A 14,872-nucleotide genomic window follows, 5' to 3' on the forward strand; every position below is an offset into this window, starting at 1 on the left:
TGAAAGGATAAATGACTGAGACTGACATAATGCTGATTATAATTACTATCAGTATGATAATTCATATTTTATCCTTAATAGCCATAGTGGTTTTTTCTGTGCCAAATATGGAAAGTAGATTGGTAAGATACAAGCCTTAGAAAAATTTATATATGAAAATAAGAAAATTACTCAGTCACAGACAGGGGAAGTTAGAGAAGAACCTACTGTGCCACCACATAATGAAACTGACGAGAGGTGGCTCAAGGTTGTTGGAAAACCAACTTTAATTTATCCAGTTACTATGCAAGACCTACCAGCAGATGATAGGCACAATCAAGGTTATGAAGAAGTTAAACAGAATCCTATAGACCTAATAGATTTCAGGAGATTTAAAAGGAAGCAACTGTTTCACATGGGACACACTGACACTATGTGAAGCAGATATTAAATTTATAGACAACTCAGAACAGAATTATCCCCCAAGACTGGAAAGATTTGGCAACAGCAATATAAGACGCTGGTCCTCAGTTACACTATTGAATGTGGTGGAAAGAAGGCAGCTAGGGCCAGAGAACAACAAAATAAGGCCAAAGGTATTAATACTGCTGGGTGAAGGTCAATATGCTAATTTACAAAGGAAGCTTGAATTTTATGATCACACCTTGGTGCTATGTTGTTTAGCAGCTTTAAATGCTTGGGACAAGGTTAAAGAATCAAGAAAGAGGTCTGAGTTATTTACTAAAATTATACAGGGCCCAAAAGAAACCTTCAATGATTTTTTTTTTTGCAGATTGACTTCAGCTGTAAATAGAATACCTTCGTATTCAGAAGCCAGGCAAACATTAATCAAATCTTTGTCTTTTGAAAATACTAATTCACAATGCAAAAGGGTGATTAGACCTTTAAAGGCAGGATCAGTACCAACAAATGAATGGATTAGACATATAGATGGCTGATATTGGATCTCATACTTACAATGCTAATCTGATAGAAATAATTTATGAAAGTTTAAAGAAAAATAAAAATGCCAAATGTTTTAAATGTGGTAAACAAGGTCGCTTGAAAAGGAATTGTACACAAGGTTTTTCCCTAGCGATAATTCACAAAGAAGGCCTCAGCCTTCTGGAGTATGCAGAAGGTGTGGCAAGGGTCATCATTGGAATAATGAATCCGAATCAATAAGGGATAGGCAAGGTAACCCTTTGCCAGAAGGAAATGCCATAGGGGGCCTCCTACAAGCCCCAATATCAATTCTATTGATTGTTCCCTGTCAGCATTGGAGAAATTCATCCACAGAGCAATTAAAAGATTTAATGCCTGTTGTTAAAAAGAACAATGTTGTCTTGAAAAAAACAAAACAAGCAAAGAACAATGCTTTGGATGTAATCAAGGACAGAATAGCTTCAGTAGATAAAACAAAAAATTCAAGAGAGACAAGAAAACAAGCATTTTGGTGAACTGCTATAAATGAACAGAGACTAAAACTAAAAATGCAAACGCACTGAAATTCAAGGTTTAGTAGACACAGAAGCAGATGTAACAATAATTTCACCAAAATCTTGGCATCCAGATTGGCCTCTCAGGAGATAAATATCCAGCTTCTAGGGATTGGAACTTTATCTTAGGTACAAAGTTCAAGAAGGGCCAAGTGTATAGAGTTAGAAGGACAAGAAGAAAAAGTAAAGCCACATGTGACAAATATAGCCATAAAATTATGGGGACATGGTTTGTTGCAGCAATGGAAAACAGATTAACATTCCTCCGATCTCAGAAACAAATCATAAAATAAAAACGTTTCTGAGAAAAATATTAAAAGGTATTCTCAAGAGGAGTCACAGACAGTTCAGGATGTTTATAATCAGAAAACAACAGCTGTCAGTCTACCTTTAAAATGCCTAACTGATAAGCCTGTGTGGGTGAAAAAATGGCCAAGGACAAAAGAAAAATTACAGGTTCTAGAATAGCTGGTATAACAGTAAACTTAAAAAAATAAGCCAGGTATAGCAGGGTGCAGTGGCACACACCTGTGATCCCAGCACTCGGAAGGCAGAGGCAGGTGGATCTCTCCGAGTTCAAGGCTATGTCCAGAACAGCCCAGGTTACACAAAGAAACCATGTCTGGAAAAACCTGGAAGGGAAAAAAGAATGATTTGAACAGGAGAAATCTCCTGAATAAAGAGAAGCGATAGTTGATCAGACATCATGGTCATTCAATACAAACTAACTTATAGAGACTAACAAATGCCTTTCATTTGATCAAGCAGGAAAAAAAAAAAAAAAAAACCTTAGTAATATTTTTGAATGATAAGTTACCTAAGGCATGAAATTTTAAAAAAAAGGAGGGGGGATTTCTTAGACCACATATCTTAATTCTTTGTGAAAATGTTAGTTTGTAATTTGCCACATGGCCCATGTCATCTTGGACATCAGCTTTTGAGTTTTCGTCTTATATCAAAAAGATATTTTTGTTGTTTGGTATTAAAAACACAGTTAAGAGAATTGAAATGTTTTAAGTAAATTCAAAGGGTTACACAGTTCAAACTTGTTTTCTAAATCTGGAAGAGTTGAGTGGTTTGGAGCAAAGATAAAATATGTGAGCAGGGCAGTGGTAGCTCATGTCTTTAATCACAGCAGAAGCAGGCAGAAATCTCTAAGTTGTTTTCTAAATTGTAGAGTTACAGTAAACAAGGTGATGGTGGCATAGGCCTATAATCCCACCACCCAGGGACAAAACTCAGATACAAGTCCTAATTGGTGCATTTGCACACTAGACAAATCACATGCCATATTTAAGGATTATTATAAAAACCCTCTACAGGCTTACTAGAAAAGGCAGTTGATTTCCAGTGGGGACAGAAACCAAGAGCAACTTCTGTAACTGTCAATAAGCTCATTGATGCTGTTCATGCAAACCTGAACAATATTGAAGCAGATCATATCTTTATTATAGATATCATATTAACTGGATAACTGACAACTGGGGAGTCCTCAAAATGCAAAAGGGAATCCACCAACATTTGCCACTTGGCTTCTATTGCAAACATTCCATATATAGAGAATAAATATTCTCTGAGAAACAATTCGGGACAATTTAAGAGGCATGGAGAAACTTATAGTCAGTCATTGCCAACCACATTATGGTCACAAGAGCACACAATGATGCACTGGATCCATCTGAAGGCAGAGTCCTTAGCAGGCTTAGCCATAGAAGGAAAGGTATTACAGTGAAACTGTTATCTCAATTCTTTCATGACCAGGATGTGGGTAGCAAAGGGGTCTATGCCTTCCCCCCACTGAGGAAATAGTTCAGTTCCCTAAAATCCATCCCCATCCCTAACATCCGGGCACAGTGGCACATGCCTGTAATCCTAGCTTCAAGGAGGCAGAGGCAGGCAGATCTCTGTGAATTTTTAAGGCCAGCATGGTCTACAAATTGAGTCCAGGATAGCCAAGGGTACAGAGAGAAACCCTACTTGGGGGTGGAGTGGGAGGTAGGGGGTGGGGATGGGGGATCCATCCCTAAACCACTCACTTCTCCCTATAAAAGAGACATGTATTGAATTCTGGGGACTAACAACATGGTCACAACATTTGGCTAACGCATGGTTTACTCATGATTCGTCGACCACTGATAGAACCAAAACTAATGGAAAATGGCAGCCTATTACCATGGAATAAAACAGCCAATACTGAGGGAAGGAAGCACAAAGTCAGCACAACAGTATTGGCTATAAGACAAGCAACTAGGAAAGCAACTAGGAATCCCTGTCTTCTCCAATTCATGATACATGTGCAACGGTATAGTCATATGGTCATCAAAATAAGAAATGATTAGCCGGCAGATAAAGGGCAAAGATATCTGGTCAAGGGAGGCATGAATGGAAATAGCATCAAATTTTATATAGCTCATATAGGCAAGAAAAATAAAACATCTGAAAATAATGAAATAGTGGACAAATTGGCATCATGGTTAATTAAGACTAGAATATTAAAATTTACCAGGAACAAATTCAGAATTTATCAGCAATGATGACAGATTATTCATTTGAAAAACTTGAAAGTTTACCCCTACCACTAAAAAATAAGGGGAAACAGAACCTAATTAAATCAGGACAATGAGAATAACTATTATAAGGAATCCATAGCCAGGTGGTGGTTCACACCTTTAATCACAGCACTTAAGAGGCAGAGGCAGGCACATAAGAATTAGTGATTAAAAAATAAAAAGAATTAGTGATTTAAAATTAAAAGCAACTTGCAAAAGGCTGGCTGAAATTCAAAGTGAATGTATGTTGTAATCTAAAAATAAATACACTTAAACCTTGAATTTATGTTTAACAAGGAGGAATATAGGCATATTTATTCACACATACTAAGGTATATTTTTGAAATTTCAAAAGAATTTTTAAATTATCAATGGAAAGATAGTACTTTTTCTGTTGCCAAAAAATACTTTGCCCCAGGAAAGCTGTAACTTTCCAAAGAATGAAACCCCACCAGAGTTAGGGTTGCAGCAGGGTTTTGCTTTTATCTTTCCAAGAGATTAAAAGCATCCAAATAAGAAATCCGGAGACTACCCAACAAATGAACCATCCAAAGAAAAAGGACAGATCATCAAGAGTAAATGATCCCAAGAAAAAGAGTAAATTGGCCAAATGGTATTGCTGCCCTCCACCGACATAAATGGCAGATGGTTTTTATGTAGTCCCAATTCAATTAAAAATTAAAGCTGGCTTTGGGGTTGGAGCATGGCCCTCTCCTTCTCTAAACTCATGCATGCGTGTTAAAGGAAAATCCAAAATCTCTGTCTCATATCACAAGAGCCACCTGGTATGGGACAGAAGGGGGAAAAAGGGGGTTGGTAGAGAAACTACTCTATTGCCACTGATCTCATTTTCATTTGACTCTTTAAAACATTTCTTTTCTTTTTTTGATTAATATTTATTATATATAGTGTCCTGCCTACATGTACACCTGCAAGCCAGACTAGGGTACCAGATCACACTATAGATGGTTGTGAGCCACCATGTGGTTGCTGGGAATTGAACTCAGGACGTCTGGAAGAGCAGGCAGTGCTCTTAACCTCTGAGTCATCTCTCCAGCCTCTAAAACATTTCTCTTTTGTTTTGTTTGTTTTCCCTAAAACATTTCTTAAGGAATAAGTATTACCTCAAAATCTGTAAGATTATTATGTATATATAAAGTTTCTATTGTGTTACCTATAGTTATACAGAACACTAACTAATTCTAGAAATAAGCCTTTTCTAGCTTCCTTTATGTATTTTCAAGATTGAATCTGAAGCAGGTAACTAGGAACAAAGTTTGTATACGTTGGATGTACTTAATAGTTTGTGATCCTCAAACCTTTCAGATCTTGTTTTCTACAATAACCATGACCTTTCCAACAGTAAACTTTGAGGTCTCCAAGAAGATAACAGGGCCCTGCAATGACGAAGTATCTGAATTGTGGTAACAGGAATCATCTGGAAAACCTGCCCCTTGCCTCTTCTACCAGCAAGTTCTGCACAAACAGTGGACCTTTAGGCTGACGGCCTCTAAAGTGACAAACACCACCCAATGGGTCAACAAACTTCTCAGGGCATTCAAACTGCTGAGTTCTTAGGAGACTGACACACGTTTTACAGAATTTAGAACTCAAAAACACTTAACCCTAAAATGGACAAATACAACCAAGCTAGACATTGTGGAAAGCTTGGAAGAAATAGTTCCATTACTGTAAACAGCTGTACCGTGTTAGAGTTAAAATCTTTCCTTTTTATTTAGATAAAAAGGGGGAAATGTTGCAAAAACCAGATACCATATCACAGATACAAAAAATTCACCTGATAAAGTCCGTTATCTAACCAGGGCAAACGTGCAGAAGAAATCAACAAGGAACAATAAACACAATGCTGCTGTTCTGAGACTGGGAACAAAGCAAAGGCTTCCTTACTAACACCCAGCGCTGGAGGGAAGGTCACAGTGAGTTCCACACAGCAAGAAAAAAGGTAAGGCATTCACATTAGGAAGGAAAGGAAAGCTGCTTTTATTCACAAATAATCTAACAATACAGGTAAAAAGTTTAGTCTAATGAAGCTTTAGGAAAATAAGGTGACCATACAAAAATCATCCAGATTTCTATAAGCCAAAATTACTATTTTAAAATAGTATGTTTTAAAGTACAGTGTGTAAGCCCGACACTTAGAACGTTGAATTGGGAGGACTGCCACAGATTTGATGATAGCAAGGGCTGATGAGACCTTGTCTTAATAAAAAGCCTAGGCTACAGAGTAAGATCGGGCTATAACAATTAATTAATTAATTAATTAATATGATTTTTAGTAGAATAAAAAAATTAAATGTGAAAAAAACCAACAAAACATAAACAGGCTTGTAAAACTGAAATACACAGACATTGTTGAGAGAAACTTAGTGAACTAAATAGAGGATGGTGCAGGCCATGAATTCAGTACCCACATAATCCAAGTACCCACATTAAAAAAAAAACTGGGGAAAATGTGGTCCTGTGTGTCTTCAATCCTAATTGGATGGAAGTAAAAGACAGACCAATAGAACACGACATGTGGGGACAGAAAAGGCAGATCTCTCACTTTTGAGTCCAGGCTGGCCTCAAACTCATAGAGATGCACCTGCTTCCACCTCCTGAGGCTGAGATTAAAGGTGTGCGCCACCATGCCTGGCCTTCCAATTGTTTTTTTTTAATTAATAATAAAAATAAACAAGGTAAAATTAAATTTGTAAATATAAAAACCACAATTTACATCCCTGACTACACCACAGACTCACTGTAAAGCTACAATTTAAAAAGTTGGCATTTGGGCTAGAGAGATAGATTAGTGGTTAAGAGCAAGTTCTGCTTTTGAGGAGGACCCAAGTTTAAGCTCCAACACCCTTCTAAGGCACCTCACCACCACCTGCAACTCTAGCTCCAAGGGATTTGGTATCTCTAGCCTCCTCAGAAAAATGCACTCAAATGCATATACATAGACAAGCACTTAGGTGGCAGAAGCAGGCTGAGCTCTGTGAGTTTGAGGCTAGCCTGGTCTACAAAGTGAGTTCAGGAAAGCCAAGGATACACAGAGAAACCCTGTCCAAAAAGAAAGAAAGAAAAAATACATCCCATTCTTTTAAAAACACACAAATAAAGCCAAATGAAAAGAGTACAATTCATTGACAACCACCATTCACCATGCATCCAAAAATGAGTGTGTGTACCAAAGACGCTTAATTCCTGCTAAGATGGCTAACAAATGGCAAATATATGTAGGAAAAGATGTTCACTAACCTTTTGTCACCAGGAGCAAAAACAAAGAAAAATGCAATCAAGTAGACAGGCTAAAATGTAACAATACCAAGTGTTACCAAAATCATGGTGCTTATGGACTATGCCACAATGCTTGAAGGAATGTAAAACAGAACATCCAAACAGTGTGGTTGCTTTTCTATAAAGTTAAAAAACACTTATCATAAAACCTAGTAATTTATTTCTAAATATTATTCCTCAATAAACATGAAAATATGTTCATGTGAAAATTTACACTAGAAAAATCCTAACAACTCTCTGGAAAGCCCAAAATTTGTGTCACTTGTTAGGCAACATTACAAACTTTGATCTATTTTACAATGCATGCTACTTAAAGACAAAAAGGAAATGAACCACTGGGACACAAAGTAGCATGGATGAACCTCAAAGGCCCTCTGTTGTCAGAAAAGCTGGAGTAGGAAGCCAATACTGTCCGGTAACTTGAGTAACGGCAAAACAGTACCATTTTGCATCAATCTACCTAACAGATTGGTTGCTGTCAACATCTGGAGATGAAACTGATTACAAAAGACTAAGAGAGATTTTCGTATAATTTAATTGTTCATGACTAGCAGTGGTTACACAGTGTGGTCATTTGTCGAATCTCAGCAAACTATATTTAGAATTTATGAGCTTTTAAATACAACTGAAACTCATTTTTAAAAAATAAGGCTAGTGTTAAATGTTAAGAGGATGGATGACTTCCAGGAAGCACAGTCTTCCACACAACACGACCGCTGCACACTAGAACTCAAAGAGACTACAGCAACTCACACAAGACCTGGAGGGGTCCTAGCCCTGAAGTGGACACGGGGTCCCACCACTAACCAAAAAGCTATTCTACAATTGAAACTCACTGACCAAAAAAAAAAAAAAAAAAAACCAGTTTTCTCCAATAGAGTCTCCCCGGTATATAAACCACACTTCAAGGCAGGCTGCATACTCAGGGGTATATGGGCAAGACAAAACAAACTCAATAGTATTTTTGTAGTAGACTTTTAAAAAATTTCTGCTGTATTTGGGCTTTTTTTTTTTTTTTTGTCTTTTGCTTGTTTAATTTTCCTTTTTGTGGGACTTTTTTTTAGAGTGTGTTTTTTACTCTTTATTATTATTATTTTGTTTGTTTTCTCAAGACACGGTTTCTCTTGTAGTGCTGACCTCACTTTGTAGACCAGGCTGGCCTTGAACTCACAGAGATCTGTCTGCCTCTGCTTCCCAGTGCTGGGATTAAAGGCGTGTGCCGCCACTACACCTTCAGTGTGTGTTTTATTATATTGTTTTGTGTTTGTTTTTTTTAAAGCGAGAAAGAACCAGAACATAAAGTTCTGGGAATAGAGAGATGGGGTGGTTCTGGAAGAAGTAGGAGGGGAAATGATCAAAATGCAATGTAGGAAAATGTTTTTCAATTAAAAAAAGTTTAAACCCCTCCATGTATTTTGAGTGTGTATTTGGAGTCACTGGTAACTGGAAAGGAGGAACGAAGTACTGAACTAAGGCTGGGCAGCAAGCACCTTAACTCACTCACTGGTCCCTCCCCTCTTTTATCTTTTGGGAAAACCCTTTCAATATGAAAAACAGCCTATATAAATTCAATTAGCATACTTTAATCGTAAAAGTTAGCTTTTTATCAGAATATGTAAAATTAGCCAAATTTAGACTTTAAGCAGAAAATTTGATTTTGGGGTTTTGTTTGTTTGCCTGCTTTTTGTGAGAGTGTTTCTCTGTGTAGCCCTGGCTGTCCTGGAACTAGACTAGGCTGGCCTTGAACTCAGAGATGTTCCTGCTTCTGCTTCACAAATGTTAGGACTAAAAATTTAGATTATTTTCAATGATATGTATGTGTGGCTAGGTACCAGTTTGTGCAGACATCCCTGGAATTAGCAAAGAAGGTTGGGTTCCATGGGGCTCCAGTTACAGGCACTTGTGAGGCATCCAACATAGATGTCAGAAGCAAATTCAGTTTCTCTGCAAGAACAGCAGGAACTGTTAGCTGCTGAGTCATGGATTATTAAATCTATCTTACATTTACTTTTTACTGTGTGTGTGTGCACATGTGCAGGCTCACAAATGTGGGCCTGCACATGCTACAGTTGGTATGTATGTAAGGTCAGAAGGCAACCTACAGCGATCAGATTTTTCATTCCATTATGTGCGTTCCAAGGTTCAAACTCGGGTCATGAAGCCTGGGGACAAGCACTTTTACCCTTTAAAACCATCTCAGTGGCCCATTATGTATATGGCTATTCTGTCTTTATGTATGTTTATTCAACACATGTGCTCAATGTCTGGGAGATCAGAAGATGACACTGGATCCCCCAGAACCTGAGTAAGAGACAGTAGTGAACTATCACATGGGTGCTGGGAATTATACCTCAGTCTTCTGTAAGAGGAGCAAGTGTTATTTACCACTGTCCTATCCCTCCAGGCCTCTATAAAAAGCCTTTAAAAGTACCATAACTTTAACTTTTCCAGTTAAAATACAGAGTTTTAGAATATACTCACCATATAAGACTACCCCTCTTCCAACACAAACACACACACACACACACACACACACACACACACTGCACAGCAGACTCAGGCTGCAAACTCTTTTTTGTTTGTTTTGTTTTGTTTTTCTGACACAGGGTTTCTCTATGTACCCTTAGCTGTTCTGGACTTGCTTTGTAGACCAGGTTGGCCTCGAACTCACAGCAATCCGCCTGCCTCTGCCTCCTGAGTGCTGAGTTTAAAGGCGTGAGCTTTATTTTTAACTGAAAAGTTAACGTTGGGGTTGTCTTATATGCCAGAAAATATGATAATAAATCAAAACCTGTAATTATAAAATCAAAGAAAACCTCCTGACTAAAAGAAATATGTAATAAATGTTTTTTACACTACAAAACAAAAGCACAAAATCTTAAGTTTATAAAATAATGTATGAAAATGCTTGATTTGGGCTGCTACAAAGCTTTGTAAACAGAAAAAAAAAAATAATAAATACTGCTAAAGCAAAGTAATTCAAACTCTAAAACTTAAGCTTCTGCTTACTCTTCGTCGGGGCTGGGGGAAGCCATCTCTGTGTCTTCGTCTTGTTCGAGATCGTGCCTGGATCCCCTGTCCTTTACTAAGTGGGTCAAAGGACTCTGTAATAATCAGCAGAAAGCACAATGTGAGGTATGCAGCTCAGACTTAAAGAGAAATCAGAAACAGAAGTATCAGCAATCATCAGTCTATTCTTTGTGATAAATAAACTTCACTTATATATTGCAAAAACAAAGGATTGAACATATGAACAGAAAGTTCACTATCAAGGAAACCTTTCATAAGCTGTTACTGTTAAAAAGGTCTTAAAAATTGCAAAAAGTCAAATTAACAGACACATTCATAAAGGCAGAGAACTTGTGTGACCTATATAATCCTTAATACATCACAACTGCTTAATAATGCAAGGATGGAGGCCTGCCAATCTTCTGAAATAGATGACCTTCAGGAGTCATTCCACGCTGCACAAACCTGATGGAAAATCTGCCTCCAGATCCTGTTCTGTTTCCCCTTTTGAGAATTGTTTCAGTTCTGAATCAGCTTCTTGCACAGCATTTGACTTCAAGGCGTAATGATTCAGCTCTTCCTCCCAGCTATGAGGAGTGGATACTGCCTCTGACTCAAGATCACCACTATACGTACTTCCTTGGTCTGAAAGTAAGGAAAATATACAGGCTCTCTTGACATACTTAGAAATTCTCCTGAGCTTCTACATACTAAAAACCGAAATATGATTGACAGATACTTAACCAGACAAAAATAATAAAATAACCTGTAGCTGGAGAAACAACTCCATTAGTAGAGTATTTGCTTTGTAAGCAGAAGGATCTGACTTTGATCCCCAGAACCCACGTTTAAAAAAACAAATGGACAGGCATAATGTCATGATGCAATCCAGCACCTAGGAAGCAGAGACAGGTGAATTCCTGGTGCTTGCTGAACAGCCTGACTAGCTTACGTGGCGAGTTTCAGGCTAGTAAGCAAAGAGGTTTTTGCCCCCAAGTGGATGATGCCTGAGAAAAAGAATCCAAAGATGTCTTCTAACCTCGATATACATTGATCACATACATGAATGTAATACCCACATTCACTCACATGCGTGTACAAACACACACACACACACACACACACACACACACACAAATAACTTCTTGGTCAGTTTCCCAGAACTGGATTCCTATTCTTGGTAAGCCCTATGATGCATTACCTCAATGAATAAAATATTTGAGGTAGTTTTTATTATTTGCATTACAAATAAGCATGACAATCAATTCACAAATTAGGTAAAATTATAAAATACTACAGGATACTAAAATACTAAGGATGCTAATTCTTATGAGTTTCTATTGTTAGCAGAAGATAGCATTTCCAAAAACTAAAATATATTTATAACTACAGACCTTTTTCAAATATCTTGGTGTCTAGAAAGAGTTCTTGTTCAGAAGTTTGAGATTCTTAAAAACAAACAAACAAACAAACAAAACACATCTCAAATGAAATGACTTCTTGATAGTACTACTCACAAAACAGACTTCTATACATAAGGCCTGATTCATCATCTAATGAAACATCTGTAATAAAAGCAGTTAAGTCATTCGTGTTGTCAACAATCTTTACACTTCTAGATAGCAATGTGAGAGAAGCCATAGTGAAAAGAGACTTGGTTTTTGATTCTGTATTCTTTTGCCAGTTGAAATCTTCTTATATAGGAACATGTGCACATACACACATGAAAAATTGTTCCACTCACATAAACCGTTTGCATTTGCTTCTGAAGGCCAGCGGACTTAGAATAGAAATAATTGTTACATGAGCACTAAACACACAGAACTGATGATAACACAATTCAGTGAAAAATAGATACTTCAAATGAAGTTCACAAATTCACTATGCAAAGGGTATTATCTCAAATTACTTAAGAAAACATTCTGGCTTATGTTTTGTTTTTCACTAAAATCAAAGAGAAATTAGTCCTATATCCTATTTCTCCTTCCTGTATTTCTTAACAATTTCATCTGACTTACACTAAAGTGATTCCAAATGTTTGTCTTTAAGCTAGCATACTTTCTAAAATGGTGCTTCTCAAATACATTTATTAATGCCACACTGTAAATGGTACTTAAGAAGCACACATGTCCATTTGACAAAGGTTTGCTGAAGCTTAGCTGACATGATTCATCTTGAGTGGACTCAGGAAGTGGTTAATGATGGCCACAGGCAGGGGCAGGACTGGAGCCTTTCACAGCTTTACTTATTTTATCAGCAGCACTCCTGATTTTATGAAGGATGAAGGTCATTAACCCCATTCCTACTCAAATTTCCTGGTAAACCTGGGTAAAGCAGGGTTTCAGTGGGACCTAGATATTCTTAGTAAGATTTTGAAGCATGTCAGCAGACCAAGGCCACACAATATTCCACAACACACTGGGAAAGGTCACTGAGCCCCCTAAAGCTTTTCTGACTTAATGATCAGCAAAAACAAAGTTCTCCATCTGTAACGTAGAGAGATCCACAAATGTTAAATAGTAATGTCAGGGAGAAGTCTCCCCGCCCCCGTCTGAATACTCGCTTTTGCTATTATACAGTTTAGACTGGCTATATGACTCTTTTGCCTCACCCTCTCAAGTACTATAATAACGGATAGGTGATACCGTGCCTGGCTACAAAAGGCCAACTTAAAATAAGTTGTGTGTTTTTTTTTTTTTTTTTAAATCATGAATTGTCTTAACTTTTAAATTAAACATACTATCAGAAGTTAAAGTTGTTCAAGAAGAGTAATAATATTCTTATATTCTAAGACATTCAGTAGCAAATGAGTAAGAATTATAAGATAATACATTAAAGAGGAAGTATATAAGAAATATTGTTTTGCCTGGACTCAGTGGTTAAGAATGCCACCTGCTCTTCCAATGGTCCCGAGTTCAAGTCTCAGCAACCACATGGTAGTTTGCAACCATCTATAATGTTATCTGATGTCCCTCTTCTGGCCTGCATGCAGGTGTACATGCAGGCAGAGCACTGTATACATAATAATAAATAAGTAAATCTTTAAAAAGAAATATTGCTTCTACTGATCTCAATATGTATGATTTGCAAACTTGTTGGTCAGTTATGAGCACATTATGTTCTTGCAGATAACCTGAGTTTAGTTTCCAGCCTGTAACTCCACCTCCAGGGATCACTGGCCTCCTCAGGCATTGCACTTAAGTGCACAAACCCACACACAAGACATACACATACACACTCACACATAGTTAAAAATAGCACAAATCTCAAAAGACCCAAACCTGCTGGAAATACAGAAGGTTTGCTTTCTTTCTTTCTTTCTTTCAAGATTTATTTATTGTGCATACAGTGTCTGCCTGCATGTGTGCCTGCATGCCAGAAGAGGGCACCTGATCTAATTACAGATGGTTGTGAGCCACCATGTGGTTGCTGGGAACTGAATTCAGGACCTCTGGAAGAGCAGACAGTGCTCTTAACCTATACGCCATCTCTCCAGCCCTGCATTGTTTCTGACATGAAATAATGCAAACCCACCAGCAAGCAGGACATGCTGGTCTATGATGATAATCAAAGGCAAGGGATTAGAAAGATCAGCCGTGGGCTACAAGAAACCCTGCTTCAAAAAACAAAGGAAAACCTTTAAAGGATATTTGGCTCAAAAACCACAGAGAGTATTCTTAGTTCATTCATGACATATGAAAATGCTTTTGTACTTCACATTCCATTAATTATATTTTCTCTACTTTCTGTAACCAAAAATTAAGAAGGTACAATCAAAGTTAGACAACTTCCTAGAATAAAATCAGTAAAGCACTGTTTGACTATGTGCTGTGAAGCCAAATTCTATCATTTCCTAAGCAGTAAGCGGTACAAAACTTATATTCTATTTCAAGATGAGAAATGTCAATTAAGCAATGCTCTCTTCACAGGCTAGTTCTGAAGACGAAAAGCAGCAGAACAACACAGAACACTCAGGCCTGACTAGTCTGTGGGACGCACACATGAAGAAAGGGCTCCCTAACAGAACTTGACTTGTCTAGGTCACTGAGCCAACAGGCCTTCTGTCCCTTTGCTTCTGTTTAGTTAACATAAGAAGCAGTTGATTATAAATTAAAAATTCTTGTACATGGAACATAGGTTTGAATAAGGATAAAATAAAAAAATAATATAAAATTTAAAATTACCGATACAAGAAAATTGTAGAATTGTAGGTAAACTTAAAAAAAAAATTCTTTATTATAAAGACTGCACGAACCTCCCTGGGACAGAGTCTTTTCCTTCTCTTCATCTTCTGCCATCATTTCTGCCATCTCAAGGAGATCTGCTTCAAATGGATGTGTGGGAAGTTTCTCTTTAATGTCTTCAACACTCTCAGCGGCTTTATCTCCATTATCCGTGGAGGATGGAATAAGCATGGGTACAGGCATCTGAAAGAACAAGGCATACAAGCAGACAGAGCACTGTATACATAATAAATAAATCTTTTTTAAAACATAAATTTTCTTTAATCTTTCTTGCTTCATTTTCAAAACTGTC

The 14,872-nt window shown here is 37.4% G+C and overlaps 1 protein-coding gene and 1 pseudogene across 1 annotated transcript in view; both read right to left on the reverse strand.

The window, feature by feature from the left end:
* Zmym4 (zinc finger MYM-type containing 4) overlaps nucleotides 1–14,872 on the reverse strand; it is a 134,485-nt gene that overhangs the window by 22,220 nt on the left and 97,393 nt on the right. Inside the window, exons 20-23 of the mRNA XM_051171187.1 lie at nucleotides 14,592–14,763; nucleotides 11,731–11,784; nucleotides 10,802–10,981; nucleotides 10,337–10,431 (exon numbers count right to left, since the gene is read on the reverse strand). Coding sequence (XP_051027144.1) covers nucleotides 10,337–10,431; nucleotides 10,802–10,981; nucleotides 11,731–11,784; nucleotides 14,592–14,763 — 501 coding nt within the window. The remainder of the gene's footprint in view (nucleotides 1–10,336; nucleotides 10,432–10,801; nucleotides 10,982–11,730; nucleotides 11,785–14,591; nucleotides 14,764–14,872) is intronic.
* LOC127211355 (ATP synthase subunit ATP5MJ, mitochondrial-like) lies at nucleotides 12,532–12,717 on the reverse strand (annotated as a pseudogene).

The sequence above is a fragment of the Acomys russatus genome, chromosome 29 (assembly GCF_903995435.1).
Source record: "Acomys russatus chromosome 29, mAcoRus1.1, whole genome shotgun sequence".
Classification (NCBI taxonomy): Eukaryota; Metazoa; Chordata; class Mammalia; order Rodentia; family Muridae; genus Acomys; species Acomys russatus.